General features: G+C 44.6%; 1 protein-coding gene across 5 annotated transcripts in view; it reads left to right on the top strand.

Annotated features, from left to right (window-relative positions):
• The first annotated feature begins 5,857 nt into the window (after positions 1–5,857).
• LOC146359455 (amine sulfotransferase-like) overlaps positions 5,858–19,954 on the top strand; it is a 52,300-nt gene continuing 38,203 nt past the window's right edge. The window contains exons 1-2 of one of the 5 annotated variants that reach the window (XM_084827386.1): positions 5,983–6,040; positions 9,268–9,607. Coding sequence is in view for 1 of the 5 variants with exons in the window: in XM_084827383.1 (XP_084683509.1) it covers positions 7,627–7,633 (7 nt within the window). In the remaining 4 variants the exon portion in view is untranslated. Of the gene's footprint in view, positions 6,041–7,540; positions 7,634–9,267; positions 9,608–19,954 lie in introns of those variants that run through there. The other 4 variants (XM_084827387.1, XM_084827385.1, XM_084827384.1 and 1 more) reach the window with 4 other exon arrangements.

Genomic DNA, 19,954 nt, shown 5'->3' with positions numbered 1-19,954 from the left:
CACACACCCTCCTTGTAGGAATTCCGGAAGAGCACGCCTGGTTCACTGTCATAGACCTAAAAGACGCCTTTTTCAGCATCCCCCTCCACCCTGATTCAAGGCCTTTGTTCGCCTTTGAATGGGAAAGCCCAGGGGGGGGGGTCAAAAGTTCAATTAGCATGGACAGTCATCCCTCAGGGGCTGAATCTCTCACCGGTGGTCTTTGGCCAGCAGCTCCAAAAGGATCTCGAACCCTGGATCCAGCAGCACTCAGAGGTGCATCTCCTCCAGTACTGTGATGACCTCCTGATTTCAGCCAAGGCCAAGAATGCGTGCCTGAGTGGGACGGTTTCCCTCCTCAACTATCTAGCAGGGGGGGGGGGTATAAAGTGTCAAAAGAAAAAGTACAGTTGGCCCAACCAACTGTAAAATTCCTAGGCTACCACATAACTAAGGGGACTCGGAGCCTAGGGCAAGAAAGAGTTGAAGTCATCCGTGACACTCCTGCCCCTAAGTCCCCCCGCGAATTGAGGGCCTACCTGGGGCTGACCGGATTCTGCCGACTATGGATAGCAAACTATGGGGAGACAGCGCGGCCGCTGTATGAGGCGCTGCAGAAAGATAGACTGGATAAATGGAAATGGACTAAGGAAATGAATAAGTCTTTTCTCAGTCTTAAAGCTGCTCTTGTGTCACCACCTGCTCTAGCCATACCAAATCCCAGCCGGCCATTTAGACTTTATGTGCATGAAAATAAGGGCATAGCTTCGGGAGTGCTTTGCCAGCGAAAAGGGCCCTCTTGGAGACCAGTGGGATATTACTCCAAGGTCCTAGATGTCGTAGCGCGAGGATGGCCAAGTTGCCTGAGGGCAGTAGCGGCAACGGCTCTGGTTTGCGCTGAAGCGGAGAAATTGACAATGGGAGGACCCATTGAAATTTGGGTGCCGCATGGAGTGCCACAAATTTTGGGATCAGGAGGAGGAAGCAAATTTCTCAACCCAGCCCGGCATTCCCGATATGAAATAGGTTTACTAACAAATGAAAACCTCACTTTTAAGGCTTGCTCCAGCTTTAATATCGCCACACTGCTGCAAACATTACTGGGCACAAACGGATCAGGACTCCCAGATCATGACTGCCTTGAAGTATTAGACCTGGACACCAAAGGCCGACCGGACCTTGAGGATGAACCAATAGAGGGAGCCAGAGATCTGTTTGTAGATGGATCTAGCTATATGCTGGATGGAAGGCGCTACACAGGCGCGGCTGTCGTTACTCTAGAGGAGAGTGTGCGTGAGGAAAGGCTGCCTCCTCATTTCTCCGCCCAATCCGCTGAACTGGTAGCCCTGACAAGAGCCCTGCAAGCCAGCAAGGGAAAGCGAGTAAATATTTATACCGATAGCAAAAATGCCTTCGCCGTTGTGCATGCTCATGGGCAACTGTGGAAAGAGAGGGGATTCTGTACAGCAAACGGATCTCCAGTGGCTAATGGCGGCCTAATAGTGGATCTTCTGGATGCCCTCCAGCTACCCTCACAAGTAGCTGTTGTCCACGTCCGAGCCCATGGGAAAGAAAAAGAGGAAAAATGGAGACAGGGAAACCAGAAGGCAGATGAGGCCGCAAAAAGAGCAGCCAGAGAGGGAATCCAAGGAACATTCCTCATTCTACCCAAAAGAAAAGAGCGCCCCACATACTCCCCTGCTGAGTTACGAATGGCACAAGAACACGGAATAAGTCCCTGTGATGACGGATGGATCCAGATGACAGATGGAAGACTGCTTCTTCCACAGACCCTGCAGAGGGTTGTTCTAGAGCAAGTTCACCATTCTCTTGGACACCCTGGAGCATCAGCCATGATCGACTATTGCAAGAGGCTGTTTGTCTCCCCTGGCTTAACTGTATGCGCCCACCGACTAGCCGCAACCTGTGAAGTTTGCCAGAAAACCAACCCTCCCAGGGCACCCCCTCCTCCAAAAGGAGGGCGACCAAGGGCCTACTATCCTTTCCAGAGGGTGCAGATTGATTTTGCTGAGATGCCACCATGTAGGGGTTACAGGTATTTGCTTGTAATAGTATGTCAAATGACAGGGTGGGTAGAGGCGTTTCCATGTAGGAACTGCCAAGCTAAAACTGTTGTTGCTAAATTGTTACAGGAGGTGGTGCCCCGGTTCTCCCTGCCCGAAGTTATAGAGTCCGATCAGGGCTCACATTTCACCTGTTATTACACGGGGGCTGGCACAAGCTCTGGGAATAGAGTGGCATTTACATTGCCCCTGGAGGCCCCAGGCAAGTGGACAGGTTGAAAGAATCAATCGGAGCCTCAAGGAGACTTTAACCAAACTCCAACGAGGGGTGAAGCTCACTTGGGTTGAGGCTCTGCCAATAGCTTTAACGAAGCTTCGAAGGATGCCAAGAAAGGACATAAAATTGTCCCCCTTTGAACTGATGTTTGGGTTCCCGCCTCGGGTACACTGCGGAAGGAGGGAGGAAGTCAAGTGGGAGGTGGGTGATCAGATGCTAAGGGATCAGTTGACTTCTCTACAGTCTGTTCTTTCACAGCTACGAGCTTATTCCGTTCCGTTTCAGAGACTGCCGTTAGATGCACCTATCCATCTCTTCCAGACGGGAGACGAGGTGTTGCTGAAAAAGTGGAATAAAGAAGCTTTAAAGGAAGGGTGGGAGGGGCCTTATTTGGTGGGACCAACCAGCCACTCATGTGTAAAGCTTGTGGGTTCTAGTAAATGGACACATTGCAGCCGGATAAAGCCATTTAAGCGACCCTCGCTTCCTTCTGTCACTTGGAAAGAACAGGAGGACACAGGCAACGGTCCTTTGCTCCCTGGCACCCCTCTGGAAGCTGCCAAGGACACAGGCGAAGAAGCCATCCAGGAGCCACAATCGCCTGTAATATACAAGTCACAACATCTGGGAAAAGCTCGGGTTCGAATTACAAAAAACTTGTAATATGAAGCAAGTATTGTGGGTGGTGTTGGTAATGTTGGTTAAAGAAATATTAACGTGGATGGTGATACCTCAAGGACTTGGGCTTGACAGCTTTAAGATAAAACCCCGAAATGTCACACCAACACCCCTCAGACCACTTCTGGTACAGATCCCTGAGAAAGAGAGGCGTCCCTGGAGAACCAGGTTAGGGATCCCAATAACAGAGGAAACTGATAATGTGTGGTTAGAGTGGATAAAGTATACAGCCAAGTCTTTAAATAAGTCTGACTGTTTTGTTTGTGCCACAGGGAGATCTGTGGCAAAGGTGCTGCCCTTTCCACTGGGATGGGACACTCCTTCCCTCCTCACCTGCGTGATCCGTTTGTTCCAACACCCTGATGCATGGGGAGAGGAGGAATGCCAAACCCTCAATAAATTATACCCCCCACTCAAATCAAAGGATCGTGTCAGACCTTCCACAGTCTTCCTGCAAAGAAGAAACCATACCGGATGCATACACTGAAACCTTGCAGACACAGAGGGGCATATAGGGAACCTGACGAGTAAAGTAAGATGTGTTAATTCTACTCGCTTTAGGAATAATTCCCTTTCAATCCCACGAGCTGATCTCTGGTGGTATTGTGGTGGCCTAGAGTTGTATGAGGTATTGCCCTCCAATTGGTCCGGAGCTTGTGGGTTAGTTCAGTTGGCAGTCCCCTTTTCAATTGCATACCATCCAGCAGAGAAGACTGGCCAACCCCGGCAGAAACGATCAGTAACCCCTTTTGATGATCAAATATATATTGACTCCATAGGAGTACCAAGGGGAGTGCCAGATGAGTTCAAAGGAAGAAATCAAATTTCTGCAGGATTTGAATCTACCCTGTTTTGGTGGGTGACCATTAACAAAAATGTAGATTGGATCAATTATGTTTATTATAATCAGCAGAGGTTTATAAACTATACTCGAGATGCTGTAAAAGGATTGGCTGAGCAGCTAGATGCCACCAGCCAAATGGCTTGGGAAAATCGGCGTGTTCTTGATATGATGTTAGCAGAAAAAGGAGGGGGTTTGTGTCATGCTAGGTGGACGGTGTTGCACCTTCATCCCTAACAACACTGCCCCAGATGGCACGGTAACAAGGGCTTTGCAGGGTCTCACCGCCTTGTCTGAAGAATTAGCCGAGAATTCAGGGATTAACAACCCCGTGACTGACTGGTTGGAGAGATGGTTTGGAAAATGGAAACACCTAGCAGCCTCAATCCTTATTTCGCTTGTAGTGATGATAGGAGTTTTAGTGTTATTTGGTTGTTGCATTATCCCCTGCGCTAGAGGCTTATCCCAGCGGTTAATTGAAACCGCTCTGTCAAAACAGATGCTCTTGCTTTATTGTGCTGATAAAGAAACTCCATTTTGAATGCTTTAAGACGTGAATAAAGACTTAAAGGAGGGAATTGTTAGAAAAAGGAGACTCCATAACCATTGGCGTCTCAAGTTACGTAAGAGCCCGAGTGGCGGGAAAATATAGGCGGAGCAAAAAGGGAATCATACTGACGCACTCATGACTAACGGCTTGGTAAGCTGATAGTGACTGTTTATTGGATATTAACTTAGTGAGCCGATGTACTAACTGTTTCATTGGTTACTGGTGAGAACAATAGAAGCGATATGATATAAAAGGCTTTTGCACACGTGTCTCGGGGTCCAGACTGCTCTGCACCCGTTTTGCAAAACGTTCAATAAAATAGTGTTGGATCCACTGCTGCCTGCCTGGCATTCTTTTCTTCTAAACCGAAAGCAAGGACTTTTTATCTAACAATTGAAAGCCACTTCTCTAGCAGGCAAGGGAAAAGGCTTTAAAAAAACAAAACATGGTTGGTTTAACTCTGATTTCTCACAAAAATCTTTGTAGGTAGTGGTCTGAGAGGCAGCGGTGGAAGGAGGTGGAAAGGTTTCCCTCTGGAGCCCGCAAAGTCAAAACATGCAAAGTGTACCAATAGTAAGAAGGCTGCTGATGTAGCAAAGCCATGAGTGCTCCTGGGATACTTTCTGGGAGCAGGCAGGAGGACTAAGGGGAAAACTACGACAAGCCCCAGAGCACCTAATCATCTGTCTGGAATAATGTGTGTTAGTGAGGTTATTGTCATGTGCGAACCGGCCCTATGAGCATTTTTACACCAGCCTAAAATCCCGCATTTAAAACAGGGCTTTCTGCTTCCGTTTTAAATGCACGATGATTACAGGCTCCCTTTACACGTGCTTCCTCCCCCCACACACACTTTCCTCTCCCCTTTTCCCTTTATCTGAGTGTTCCATATGTTTCATTATACAGCCACTAGATGGTGCTGCGGTCTAGCTCCTCTTATTGCGGGTTTTCCTCTTTTCATGGCGGGAACTTGAGTGGGGTAATTCGGTGGCTCATTATCTCTGATCTTTTAAACAATGGAATAAAGGTCATTTAGCGTGGGAGACGCCCTGGAGGTCAACAACGTCATCTAAAGGATGCACAAACTTCCATGAGTAACCCATCTCAACAGCAGGATAAAAGCTCCATGCAAAGAAGCCCTATGCGTATTCAAGGCTCCATCCAGATCCTTGACCACTGTTGCTGCCAACCGTGTAGTGTGCCTTACATATAATAAGGGACCTGATGCTGAACTACCAGCATTCCATCCTGCAGCTTCTGACCTACACTACAGGGATCCTGTTTATTACAGAAAAATGTTGTGGTGTATCAATGCCATAGAATATAAATGGTAAATACCATGTTTCTTTAAACTGCAGTCATTTACTAGTTAAATACATGTTCCATGACATTTCGTTATTTAAATAAAAGTCTTTCGTTATTTAAAATGAAGATAAAAAATGCCCTTTCACATGATTTTAAAATGGCCTTTTGAATTCATTTCCCCCCGCCCCACCCCTGTGAAAATTCCTTTTAAAAAGCCCCGTCTCCAAGATTAATCCTGTGACTGTGACCTGGGAGACCTTGAGCCTAATCAGTAACTACATTGACAGAACTGGAACATGTATATAAACTACTTCATGTCAGACACGCCATCAGTCACAGGATCCATCTTTTTCAGAGATCTCTGCAAGCATTTTTAGAAATACAGAGTAAGTAATCAGAGGCATAACTGCAGTCTGCTCACTACTATTATCATGTTTTAAAATCAATGTTTTATTCTAAAATGCATGTGTTACCCTTTTCTTCCTTCATTAATCTAGCTCCAGAAGAAGGCCAATGTATATTAGTCAGGGCCAAAACATGTAGGGCAACTCCTCAGAATAAAACTACATATTTTTTCAACATCCTGAGATGTCATCTCTTTATTCCATTCAACTTTTGAGAAGGCAGCCAAGAACTGGAGAACTCAGGAGGTGGACTACATGATATATCTTCTTACTTTAATCAGGGGGGAAATTGGCTGAAGTTTTTAACAGCATGCCAGATGATAGTAATGGGTCTTATACTGAATTTAAGGAAATTTATACTGAATTTAAGGCCTTGTAGGCCCCTTCCAACCCTGCTATTCTATGCTATTCTATGAAATGGTATATAAAAGGTACTAGTTGGGTTTATATGGGTTCGCCCAGGGGGATCTAGGTCTGTGGTGGAGTTTGCAATTAAACTGAAAGATCTGTTGTGGAAATGGGTTAAAGGGTCCCAGGTGGATAGTTTGGAAAAAAAAGGTTGAAGTAGTTGGCCTGGATCAGTTTTATTTTCAGATCCCCAGGGAAATACAGGTCAAGGTAAAAGACAGGGCATCAGAAACACTGATGCAGGCTGCAGAAATTGCAAACCAGCTGATTCTCAGTCATGAAGGGTATGGTAGTAGAACTTGAAAATTTGAGAGTGGTAAGAAATTTGGTAATGGGTTAATGAAAATGTACTGTAAAAAAGGAAATAGTTTTTATCCTAGGAATGTATTTATTTATTACATACCTATACCGCCCAATAGCCGAAGCTCTCTGGGCGATTTACAAAAGTTAAAACTACTAGTACAGCATAAAACAATATCAAATATAAAAGCATTAAGACTACAGTGTAAAAGTACAACCAGCATAAAACCTAGCAGCAATGCAGAGATGTCAAATACAGTAAAAATTTAAAAGAGCAGAGTTAAAAGACTAGAATGCTAAAATGCTAAAAGTCCTGGGAAAATAAAATGAATTCAGATCAAGGGTTGGTAGCTGAACCAGAAGTATTTGAGCACATGGAAATGGATGCAGTATTTGAGTTTCTAAATGACCAAAGGTTTAAAGAAGCGTTACTGAAGGACTCTAGTTTACAGAATCTCAGGGAAGTTGCTAGACCACTGGGAACTTCAGGTTCCAATGAAAACAGAGAGACACTGACCTGGAAAGATGACTTACTGTATAGGATGTGGTAGCCTAAAAATAGGGACCTGGAATGGGAACCCATTAAACAACTGGTTGTTCCATGTACACTGTGAAACTAGCTCTTGATGTTATTCCTTGCAGAGGGCATTTAAGAATTAACAAAACCAGAAACCGGAGAGATGGTCAATTTTACTGGCTAGATATGGCACACCATATAAAGAGAGAGAGAGAGAGAGAGAGAGAGGGAGGGTCTGTTGGTAGGTGGGTGGTGTTACAGAAGGACTAGGAGAAAACTGAGGAAACAGTCAACTGCTAAGGCCTGAATATGAAGCTGTTCCTCATCTGTGTGATAACCATACATGGCTGGTAAGGATCAGGAGTACACAGCATTCTAGGAGGCTCCCTAAGACCTTGCCAGTAAAGTCAAGAATATCATATTTTGTCACTGTTAGTCTCATTTCCTCAGATTCCCTTCCTGAAAATATCAGATCAGACATAGTTATCTGCCTGTCTATCATAGTTAACTGTCTTCACTGCAGTCATCTTCTGCAGCGAAGACAGATGAAAAGAATTCTTTCAGCTTCTCTGCAATCTTCTTACCCTACCTTAGTACTCTTTTAGCACTGTTGTCATCCACCAATCCAGCTCCCTAACTGGTTTCCTGCCTCTGATATATTTAAATAATTCTTTATTGTAGACCATGATGTTAGTGATATCATTCTCACAATCCTTCGGGGCGGGGGGGAATCTCTTTTTGTCTGCTTTCATTTCCTTCGTACAAGTTTGTGCTCCTTTCTGTATCGGTCATTTGGGCAAGACTTCCATTTCCTGAAGGAAGCCTTCTTTTCTCTAATAGCTTCCTTGACACTGCTCATTAATCATGCTAGAGACATCTTGGACTTGGTGCTACCTTTCCTGATCAGAGCTTCTATTACCGTGGTTTTGTGCAATCTCCAGGCATTTTTGATTCAGACTGAAAGGGTCCAGATAATTGCTTTGAATCAGTAGTGACTTGAGCTGCATGGTTACCACCCATTCAAGCACATGTCCTAAAATACTATATTTTGACTGGTCAATAACTGGAAAAATAAAGGAAAATAAAAGGCTTTTTTTCAGGACTGGACAAACAACCTTTAAGGCAATCCGGACCAGACTTTTTTATGGTATAACCATGGCAAGGGACTCACCCCACATTCAGAGCAGCATCCTATTGTCCTGTTGAGTAAACAAATTCCAAAGTGTAATTAGTCCCATGTATAGGACCAATCACATAACTGGTGCAACCTGATGGCTGACGTCCTGAGCCAGCCAGTCTGGACAAGACAGCATCAGCATGCCCCCTCCCCCAGTAACCTCCCCAACATGACCACAATCAACAAGAACAATCTGATAGGCTACTAGAATCCCTCCTTCCTGACCATCAGGCTTATATTGGTTCTGAATGGAGTTTGCAAGGCAGATACAGCTGAGAGAGATCAAGTCCTTCCAGGTCATCCACCTAAGCCTCAAAAATACATGCCAAATCAGCTCCCTCATCCAGAATTAAGTCATGGGTGATTGATGTTTTATTGTGTTGCTGACCTGGGGACTGTCTTCATAAGCCATTTAGTGCAAAGTTAGAGCAGTCTGAGTTCCTTTGCAACAGATGATGTTGTCACCAATCCACTGCCAACCAACCGCTTATCTCTTGAAAAGCTGCATTTTCTGAAATTCCTTTTACTCCAATTTCCTTACTAAAAGCAGCTCCCTGGCAGTTTTACCACAGTATGCCATGTCCATCCCCCCCACCCTGAATCTGGGTGTGCCTCTGTGCCCTCTCAGTGTGTATGCCCTGGCTGTGGACTTCCAGAATTCAGAGGTGCCAAGATAATGATAAGCCAGATCCAGGCTTACTTACAAGGAAACTTTGAGTACTTACATTTTCAAATCTTGTTCTTTTCCCAGCTTGTCTCTGAGCTTTTCTGCTTTGTCTCTCCACTCTAACTCCTTCTGCCCAACAGTTCTCCATGCTGTCAGCAAAAGCCATACCAGAGTTCCTGCACTCTGCACCTCCTTAGCTGACCCCTTTTCCAGCTGCAGAGATTCCAACACAGTTTCCAGACCCACTGGCATGCAATCCTCCACCACCTCTGGGCATGCTCCTGGTCCGCTCAGGACCACCGATTGCTTTGCGACTGGACCTCACATCTCCAACTGTGGACAGCCTGGGAGTTGGTTTTGTACGCTGACAACCGCATCCTCCTTCCCTTTGAATCTGAACATATCAGTTCTCTTGGCACCCTGTTCGCTGCGCCAATTGTATGCCCTGGCCGTGGGCTTCCAGAGTTTAAAGGTGCCGAGGTAATGATAAGCCAGATCCAGGTTTGCTTTCAAGGAGACTTTATTGAGTACTTACAGTGCACAGGCTTACCCAATGGTTGGATCAGACAGCTTCTCTGAACCCAGAGCCAAGGGGTAAGATGGGTTTTATACCATACATGTTAGCAGTGAGGCAGCATGACAGAAGCACGAGCTAATCAGCGTTCATCTGCAACTTTCCCAGCACAGACTAACCGTGCTTGTTCAGAACGAAAACAATCAGAACTTTCCCAGCATAGACACCTGTAGCTTTAAGACAAACAGAGCTTCACTTCCTAGGCACATCCTAGGCACTGATAAGATACCAGAGCTCATTAGCCTGGAATGTGCTGAGGTGGGGATATCAACCTTTGACTCATCTTACCACCCAAGAGACCCAGCTTGCAAGAGAATTGCACTAACAATTAATAAAAGCAGAAAGCATTATGGATCTCTAGGCCCCTCTAAAACTACTTGGTTACAGGCCTGGGGCCATTACACAGTGACATGGTCAAGGGGGTGGGGTGTCTCATTCCCTCTTGTTTCCCCAAGGGAAATGGTTTTTCCCATTCCCATTGAGAAAATCCCAGGAGTGCAGCAGCAGCAGTCCCTCACCATACCACAATGGTGGGGACACTCATTCACCTTAGCTAGCCTGCTTTTAATCTCAACATATCTCCCCCAACACACACTTTCTGTGCATGTTTACTCAGAAGTAAGAAATAAATCTTGCTCCCCTGCAGTGAAAAGGTTAAAGGCTGACTTTAGTAACTTGCCCTAAAGCGCTCTTTTGCTTCCCTTGGCTCTCTTAAATTGCTATTGTGATGTTGTGCTTCTTTGATGCTCTGTAGTTTCTCTGCTATAAAGTCATTTCTCCATTGTTATGTAAAACCACTTCTCTGCTTTATCACAGTAACGGCTTCTCATTGCAAGCAGGGAAGGAGAAGGGAAGGAAGGGGGGTTGGAAGCAATAGGCAAAAGTGCTCACATGGGGAAAAATGGGATGAGATGAGAACAATAACTCCGCAGCAGATTGCTGGGATGCAGCGAAATTTGGGTGTGGTGGGAGCTCTCAGGAACCTTCAGATGCTGCACTGGAGAATTGGGGATTTTGGTTTCTTCAGGGAAATCTGCACACACAGGGAAAATCAGTTGCTCTCCATTCTTAATAACGTAGTAGAAGCAGAGAGCCTGGACAGAAGTGAGAAACAAACCTCTCTCATTGGTTGAGCAGCCCCTACCAGTTTGATGACATTCAGTTCTACTCCCCACCCCCATCCCACCTGGAAGTATGCTCTTTTCAAGCACTGTGTGACCCCCGGAAACCAGATTTTAAAGGTACACTACACTCAGCTAATCTTGCTTCATGTGTCCCTGATGGACCAAAGCTGATTCCATGAAAATTGGGGTAATACTCCAACACGCTTCTCATTCTGTTGTCGTGAAGACCCCCCATCCCCCTGTGGCCTTGACTAACAACACCCATTGCCATTTTCCCCCATGCCCACGATGCCTACGGTCATTCTTGGCATAACAGATACAAAAGTTGCTTCAGTCAAGTTCAACTTTAGAGACGTTACAAAGCAATCCAGGTTTGCTTTTGATAGCTGTGTTAATTATATACCACATGCAATTCAAAGGAAACTAGACATTTGCTAGACATTTTGGGGCTTTATGGAAGGAAGTAGCAAACCAGTATTCAAGAATTATCAAGGAAAAAACACAGAGATAATTTTAAATTGTTATTGTTAGCAATTTGATATAGGATTGCAGCAATAATTTATTAGGAAAGGGCTTGACTGCATGCAACTTAATGCTTTCCATCATGACTTTTGCCCCAAACAACTGTTTTCCCCACAGGTATAAAACATGTATTACCTAAAATGTTATTTTTTATTTGTTTCTTATTTGTTTTATTCTATTATAAAAGGCTTTGGTTGATAAATGTTTTGAAAAGATAGAACCTTTAAAAGATAAAACGCATGAATGAATGAATTTTGAGATTATGAGAAGAGTTCAGGCTAAGTTTTGCATACTTCACATTATAGAAGTAACAACCCTAGTGCAATCATATCTATATACAAGGATAACGTCCTCCTCCTTAATAGTATGGATCTACCGGGAGTTAGGAACCATCTCAGGAAATGTAGCCAGGACGGGCACAAGAATCTACGTTATACCAAGTCACACCATTGGTTCATCTAGCTCAGTTTTGTCTACACTTACTGGCAGTGACTCTCCAGGGTTTCAGACAGGGGTCTTTGCCGGCTCTACCTGGGAATGCCGGAGGTTGAACCTGAGATCAAAGCATATCCTTTACTACTGTACCACAAGCCTTCTTCTCTACCTGACACTTTGGAGATTCACTGCCAGGCAGTGCAGATAGCAGCAGACCAGATTGATTGATTTATTTATTGAATTTATTAATTGCCCATCTGGCTGGTCACCCAGCCACTCTGGGCAGTGTACAACAATAAAAACAGTTTATACAATAAAATTCAACATTAAAAACATCACATTTCTAAAATTACCCCAGCCTACCCCAAATGCCTGCCTGAACAACCATGTTTTTAATGCATGGTGGAAGCTCATTAAAGAGGGGGCATGGCAGAGTTCCCTAGGGAGGGAGTTCCACAGAGTGGGGGCCACCACAGAGAAGGCCCTCTCCCTCATTCTCACTAGCTGTCCTGGCTGATGGGACAGAGAGAAGGCCATCCGAGGCTGATCTTGTTGAGTGGCCTGTCTGCTGGAGGCGCTCCTTGAGATAAGCTGGGCCGGAACCGTATAGGGTTTTAAAGGTCAAAACCAACACCTTGAATTTGGCCTGGAAAACAACTGGTAGCCAGTGCAGCTCCTTCAGCACTGGAGTGATGTGATCTCACTGGTGGCTGCCTTTAATCAGGCGAGGCGCCGCATTCTGTACCAGCTGCAGCTTCCGAACCATCTTCAAGGGTAACCCCACGTAGAGCGCATTACAGTAGTCTAAACGAGATGGATCACTCTTCAGTTTGAGGCAGCTTCTTTTGCCCTTTCTCCCAAAGAATGTAGAGGATGCTCCAAGTGTGTATGAGAAAAGGAGGTTTGTGAGTGTTGCTGCCTTATATTTTCCAAACAGGCGCTCTCAAAATGAAATAAAATGCTGCTACATCACCTAGGGGGGTTCTCCCTGACAACGGAAGGAGACAGAAGGAGAAGCCAATCCTGACTTACCCAAATTTTTCAAGGAGCCAGCTTTCCTCCATGCAGGGCTCCATGAGCACGTGTATCGCAGCAGTAAAAGTCACTTCACAGAACTTACTTCCAGGTTGGGGTTGGAGTGAACGTCATCTGATGGGCAGGGGCTGCTCAACCAATAAGACAGGCTCCCCCCCTCCAGGCTCCTCCCCCCTTTGACCTTTGATAAAATCCCAGGAGTTTTCTTCCTTTGTCACTACATAAATCACTCTCCTTCTCTGTCTGTCTCTCTTCCCCAGCCACAGTATTATTTACTCCATTAAAAAAACAATCACTAAAAGAACACAATGTTCTTTCTGCCCTGACCAACTGATGATGTGATCAATCGAAGCTTCGACATCAAGGCTCCTAAATGCGTTATTTTGATTCATGGGAATCTAGTAACTCCAGGAGTGTGCATTTCGGGGACAAGCCTCATTGACAACAATGGGAGTTACTTCTGAGTAGAGTATGTTTGTGCTGCGAAAAACAGAGGGGATGTATGATCATCTCACTTTCATCACACTCAGCTCTTCTCATTCTCCATATTACAGAGGGGGTGTCTCCATGAGCAATTTACTCTGAGCTGGCTGTGTTTGGAGAATGTTAGGGATATATGATGTCGTGACCATCCAGCAGCCACCCCAGAGCTTATCACAGAAAAAACGGATTTCCTGAGACTGCTTAAAAAGTCTGAATCTTTTCCTCAAGTCGGGTTCTCCCCGGTATAGTTGCTGTATGCCCCAAACCCCGCATTTACCTCAGGTATGCTAGCCCTGCCCATGGGTGTGCCTTTCACCATGACCCCAGTCAAGGGGTGTTTCCTGTGTGTTTTCTGTCCCTGCACAAACCAGTTAGTGTCTACTCAGAAGTAACTCCCATTGTGGTCAATGAGGCTTGTCCCCTGAATGCACACACCAGCATTTACAGAGATCCCCTTCGATTGAAATAGCAGATTTTAAAGCACTAATTCCCTAAAGGCTGTAAAGCCCTTTCCTGAAGCTATGATTTTCTGTTGTTTTGTTTATTGCCATTCAGAATAACTACTTCCATCTTTGATCACTGGATTCTGCACAGCATTGGGTTAGAAAGGGTGTTGCAGAACCCAGAGTCAGAGAGACCACGGAGTGAAGGAAAAAGAGATTCTTTATTTAACGCGCGGGCTTAAGGCTGGAATCATTTCCAAAGAGCTAGAAGCCCCGAAATACATCAGCACATTGGTTTTATAGACATTGTGACACATATGAAACGGCTCCTCCTCCCCCTCCCGCGTGGGGTTGCAGTCCTCAACATTTCTTTTCCCAGCACCATTGTTTATAATACAAGAACTGGGTTATAGGGTAGCCATGATAAGGAGAGAACAGAAGAGAACAGCAGAGAACAAGATATACAACTGTATGACCTTTGACAAGATAAGGAATTCCTGTGTCTCATCAGCTTACAACAATATATTCAAGGGAGAAAGAGCTCAGCAAGAACATGAAGCATGAGACTGCATGAGGCTACTTAGTCTGACCCCCGATATGGCTGCTACATTCCCCCCTTAAATGCATAATTTCATTACAATTATAGCATTTCTGATAACTATACAAAGCTTTTTGTGACATACATATTACTTAGCCTCTTGTTGGGCTATTAGAGCATAGAGGGCAGCAGTTTTACTAGCTGAGACATAAAACAGATTGGTTAAACAGCGCATAAGACAAGGAACACAGAGACATAACAGTATCTTTATGAACAACACTGGTAGAATTAGGATGAACAATGCTTTTAAGCTAGCTAAGATCCAAGGGGTTAACTAATTTAGCTAATTATTTTGTCTTATTGTTTTGTTAGCTACTATATTGTGCAGCTTGTTGATCTGTTCATCTACAGCATTGCCATTATCAGTTAAGTTAAAACAACAGAGCTTTTGGTGGGTCTCACAACTTAAATGATGAAGAAGGAAGAGGTAATCTGTACCAGGTCTATTTTCTAGAACTGCACCTCTTAGATCACGCAACTCTTTATTTAACAATGACAATGCTCGTGAGGTTGATCTTTAGACCATTAGCCAAGGCTAAACCTGGAACCCTAACCAGTGACATTGCTAAGGCCAATTTTTCTGAGTCAAAATATAACTGCACATGACTATTACAATTTTTAGTTAGTTGGAGTGCTCGAGGCTGCCGTCGACGGATTTTCTCGGGCTACAGGGGAAGAATTGGCACCAGTTCAATTGGCGGCTGAGGCAACATGGGTGGTTATTAGACAAGTTGGCAGGAATGAATGACCAAGTGCGGGAACTACATGTCTAAAACCATCCATGAGGCAAAAGTATGTGGGCATTATTAAAAGATATGTTTTGAATTTTATTACAGTGGAAGGGGGCCAGGGATAGCTTTATATTTTCTGGAAAATTTTTGACAATTAAGCATTCGTGCACACGTAGTATTTGTTTCAGCAACGATGGGGGTGCGTAGAGTGAACTCTGTAGGGGGTAGGATCTTTGCAACCACGCCCCAATTAGCATTTTGGGAATAAGTTAAACTTACACCATAAACTCTTAACATGGTATCTTTTTGAATTTTCCCAGGATGTCTACAGACAGGTATTAGGCAAGAGCTAATAAGCCTGTTTGCAGGTATACCTCTTGGCAAACAAAAATGTTTTACTCTCGTGATGTTAGCCAGGTGAAGCCAGTAATTATCAGCAAATCACTGGGACAAACTTCTTTTTCCAGGGGCAGACCCCCCCTTTTGCACCTTATTAAGGAAACACAATGCAACACTACTAACACTACAACACTACAATACGCATGTTTGATCTTCTTTGGGATCTGACCGTACGCTGGGCAGCTATTCACCTGGCAAGCTGCAGTAGGGTCTAGTCCCCTTCTTCAATTCTCTAGTTGCAGGTCTGACCGTACGTAGGGGGACAGTCTCCCGGTGTGTCCACAGTAAGGTCTAGCCTGAGTCTTCTTACTGCTTTTTCAGAATGATTTCCTCTGCTACCAAAGGATTTTCAGGATTTCTGTTTATAGTCTACTTTCCCCCTCTCCCTCTCTTGACTCGTGTCCAGTGTATCCAGGGTTTAATTCTAGCTGCTTTCATAGCTGCGGGGGTGGAAAGTATGACAGTTTTCAGTCCTTTTTATCTGGGAGTCAAAGGGTTATTTTTCCCTCTTTAACTCATACTTTAACTCTTGGTTGGAAAGGATGAGCTTCTGTGATGGGAATGGCTTATTTTTTTAAGACAAAGCAAGGCTGGGCTTGAAGAACTTTGCTCAGTGTTTGAACTTCTTGTTTAAGGCTAACTTTTGCTTGCCTTTGATGCTGCTCCAGTGTCAATTATGAAGTCAATGTCATGGCCCCTCACAGTCAATGTCACGGCCCCTCTCAAGCTGTCTCCCTCTTCGCCCATTCTGGCCCCTTTGGTTTTTTCCTTTGTGTATTTGATTTATTTTATTTGGGCATTCATGCCACTAATGTCCATCTTGTCCACACTGGGCACACTGGTTCTTTTTTAAGAATCTTTTGCCTCTGCCAGGTCTTCTTCTTTTCTTCTTTCATCCATGTCTTCTTGGGCCTCTGGGTTGAGGGAGGTATACTGGCAATAGGCATTTGAAAGACGCTCTAAGTACGCTCTGGGGCCTCGGTGGCACCTTGCAGCACTTTAGACACTTTGGTCATATTAATTGACTTCTTTATACCTGCCTTTATGGCTTTTAACAGCAGGGTTTGATACTGGGTGAGGCGCTCTAGCCCCACTTGTGTTTTGGGATTTCAGCGGGGGGGGGGTTACTTACAAGGAGACTTTATTGGGTAACTTACAGCACACAGGCGTACTTAATGGTTGGATCAGACAGCTTCTCTGAACCACGAGCTGTTGGGCTAAATGGGTTTTTATACCATACATGGTACCCATGAGGCAGCACAACACTAGCAAGCATTTTCAGCATAGGCTAGAAGTGTTTGGTTCTCAGGCACAGCTTCCTGTAAACAACTTCGCTTCTTAAAGTGCTTGATAACACTTTTATTCATTAGTATGGGAAGACAAATTTTTTCTCTTTCTTTTGCTTTCTTTTTCTTTGCTGATCTGCCTGTATTGCAGATCATGTTTCAAACCTTTTACCTAAAACTTTCTGCTCCATGCACCAGCCTTGTCTCTTTATTTATCTTTTTCAAGTTAAACTCACTTACTTAAACCTTTCTGCCTTACACTAGTCCCAATGACACACATTTGGGATAGGTTCTTCTTCTCCTTCTAGTTACATTTTCTTCATTTTAAAGAACTATTACATTATTGTGGCTACTTTACCCCAGGTAATAAGCTCAATCAGCTGCTTTTAATTTATCCTGGGGGCAACTATGGCCACGCTTCTTTTTTATAAATGTTTTTTCTTTGCCTCTTGCCTTTTCTTTCTTTTCTTTCTTCTCTCTTCTCTATCTGTCTGCTACTTTCTCTATTCCTTCTTTTTTACTTGCTTTTGTCTTTTTTCCTTGTCATCCATTGGGAACCACACTTAGTATCATTTGGAGTTGCAACTAACACTAATCTGCAAATATCACATATATTTTATGATATTTAAGAAATCATAAAATATATACAACAAACTTTTTCTGCAGTTTAACACAATGAATGGAAAACACCTTTTGCATGGTAAGGCATGATGGAGCAGATCCAGCAATTATACTGCTCTTCTGGCTGAAAGCTCAGGGCTCATTAAAATCAAGGGACGGGCATACCCACACACGCAGTGTTCTAGGTCACCATTTTTGCATTGGCAACTCTATGCTGCATGAGTTCTGGCAGAAGGAAATTTAAAAGTTATAGATCAAACTCAGCCTGCTGTACACTGAGCTGACTACAAACATAGACACACGGTCCACAGCGATGAGAGTTCAAGTTTATCAAAAGCTTCATAGCACTGTCCATGGCAAGTCTTTGACAATTTAAAATTTTAGTCCATGTGCAGAGTGTCTCTAAAAAGCCCAGATGATGATGGAGGCAAACAGAGACGGCTCTGGGCAATGAAGATGCGATGTTTGCAGCAAAGGCTCTCCACTTTTGCATCAGTTTAAAAAGGGAAAGTGTGGCCCTACACCCCTTCTGACAGACAAGGGCCTTTAACTTTTTAGCAAGGCTTCTGTTTAAACAGAGCGGCACAGCTCAGCTCTCTAGCCATGATGCTTTAACTTGGGCAACTCCTCTGTAAATTTTATTTTACTTCTGTCAGGTTCTCTCACAGACATTTTAAAAACTTACTCTTTTTTTTTTTTCTTCTAACCTGGTACACGAAAGCACTGAAACACTGAGTGCTGAAACTCAGGACGCTGGGGGTTGATGGGCATCGCCTTATACTTGCATTTTTCAAGCAGCCATTAATCTTCGGGGAGGCGGTGGGGTGATTTGCAGGACTTCAAAGGCAAGCTTCTCAGTTTGTTTGTATTTGTAAATCCCAAGCTTAAAACAGGACACGATGAGGTACAGGGCAGCCAAATTCTTGCTTTGTCACGGGCAACAAATAACTCGTGTCAGCTTTCTTTGCTGGGGTCTCAAACAGGAAAACAGTCTTAATTTAAAGTTGTAACATCACTGACAGTGTCAGCCAGCCAGCTACACAGATCTCATTGTTTTTTAAGACAGTTGCTCCAATATCTTCTTTTCTTCTCAATCAGGTTGGGTCTCCCAGCTTACACAGTTTATTGCAGCTTTCAGGAGCATGGTAGTAGCATGATTTTGGCTTGGCCAGGAACATGCTGTCTGGTTTCTCGGTCTCTTTAGCACACACACTTAGGCAGTGTAACACTGGACACTCAAATCAGTGAGATTTCTTCATTGCAGGGAATCTCACGGCAAAAGCTTAATGGTTACGCTCTTCAGAAATCATATAGCCGATGGTCAGTAGCTACAGGCTCTATGCAATTCTAACACAGTTCAAAGCTAAACACGGTTACCTTGACAGAGATCTTCAACATGGTCTTTCCGCTTCATTCTGCTTTGGGACAGTCTTATGACACACTTTTCACTCGAAGAGGGGTCTAGCCTGTGCTCTGGGGGCTGATTCTTCACCTTTATTTTCTATTTTGCCTTCATCTTCTGGGTCTTCATTTTCAGTTTCCATTTCTTAGGGATTTCATCTCAATTAGGCGAGGTGATGATGTTGCACAACTCAGAACGTTGTGGGCAATTTTCCTGCCCCCCCCTTCTCGGCACGCTAGGCTAACAGCTACTTCTTCGGCCTTACACTCTCACACTCCCACGCTTTGTTAAAAGCCAGACTGTCCTGCAACATTTTTCTAATAAACAGCCTCAGATCTTGTTCTTTTTTTCCTCTCAGCTCGACCTTGAGCTTTTGCTGTTTTCTCTCTCTATTCTGAATCTTTAAAAAAAAACTTTTTCCTTCTTTGTTTGACATACATCTCAAGGGGGTGCAAGGTTTGCTTCCCCCACCACCCATAGCCTCCCTCCTAAATTGAAGACAGACACAATTAGGGAATGGGAATTAGTCAGTGAGTAAGGGGTCTCACTGGCCGACACAAGAGGATTTTTCACACCACGCACTTTGCTACTGGCCTGGGCACCCGGACGGTCAACGGTATGCTTCAGAAACCGCAGTAGCCACTCACACAATCATCATTCTCTCCACTGCATCCATATGTCCCTGCCACCCACTTTTCCCACTTTTTACCAGAGCGGAAAACGGCTTCCCCAGCTTCCTCAGCTTCCTACTGAGTACTGGCGTGCTGGGTACTGGCGCCCACTCGGGGGTGTGATCAGGCCCCCCTTCTACCCGCAAGGAGTAGGTTCTTTTTGTATACGTATACCACCAACACTGACCTTCTTCATAAGGCGGGGCCCTCTTTTTTTCTGCCCAGTGGCCTTTCTCCCTAAAGGCGGGGCCCTCTTTTTCCCATATACTTGCCTTTCTCCTGAAGGCTTCCAATGTGGGTTTCAACGCAATTGCAGCTGCGATACAGGCAGGGCTCAAGTTCCTTCCTCCGCTTCCCAAGGTTCTCTTGCCGCTCGCTGCCGTTTGGGCGATCCCAGTGCAGGCTTTCTCCCATTCACTCGACAAAAAGGTCGGTGGCGCCAAGAAAGGGAGGCATGCGCCGAGCTCGTCTTCCCGGTGCGGCGATCAAGAGCAGGCAACTGC

Source organism: Heloderma suspectum, chromosome 1 (assembly GCF_057233095.1).
Source record: "Heloderma suspectum isolate Gila_16-S chromosome 1, 16-S_ref, whole genome shotgun sequence".
Classification (NCBI taxonomy): domain Eukaryota; kingdom Metazoa; phylum Chordata; class Lepidosauria; order Squamata; family Helodermatidae; genus Heloderma; species Heloderma suspectum.
This window is presented reverse-complemented; position numbering and strand designations above follow the sequence as displayed.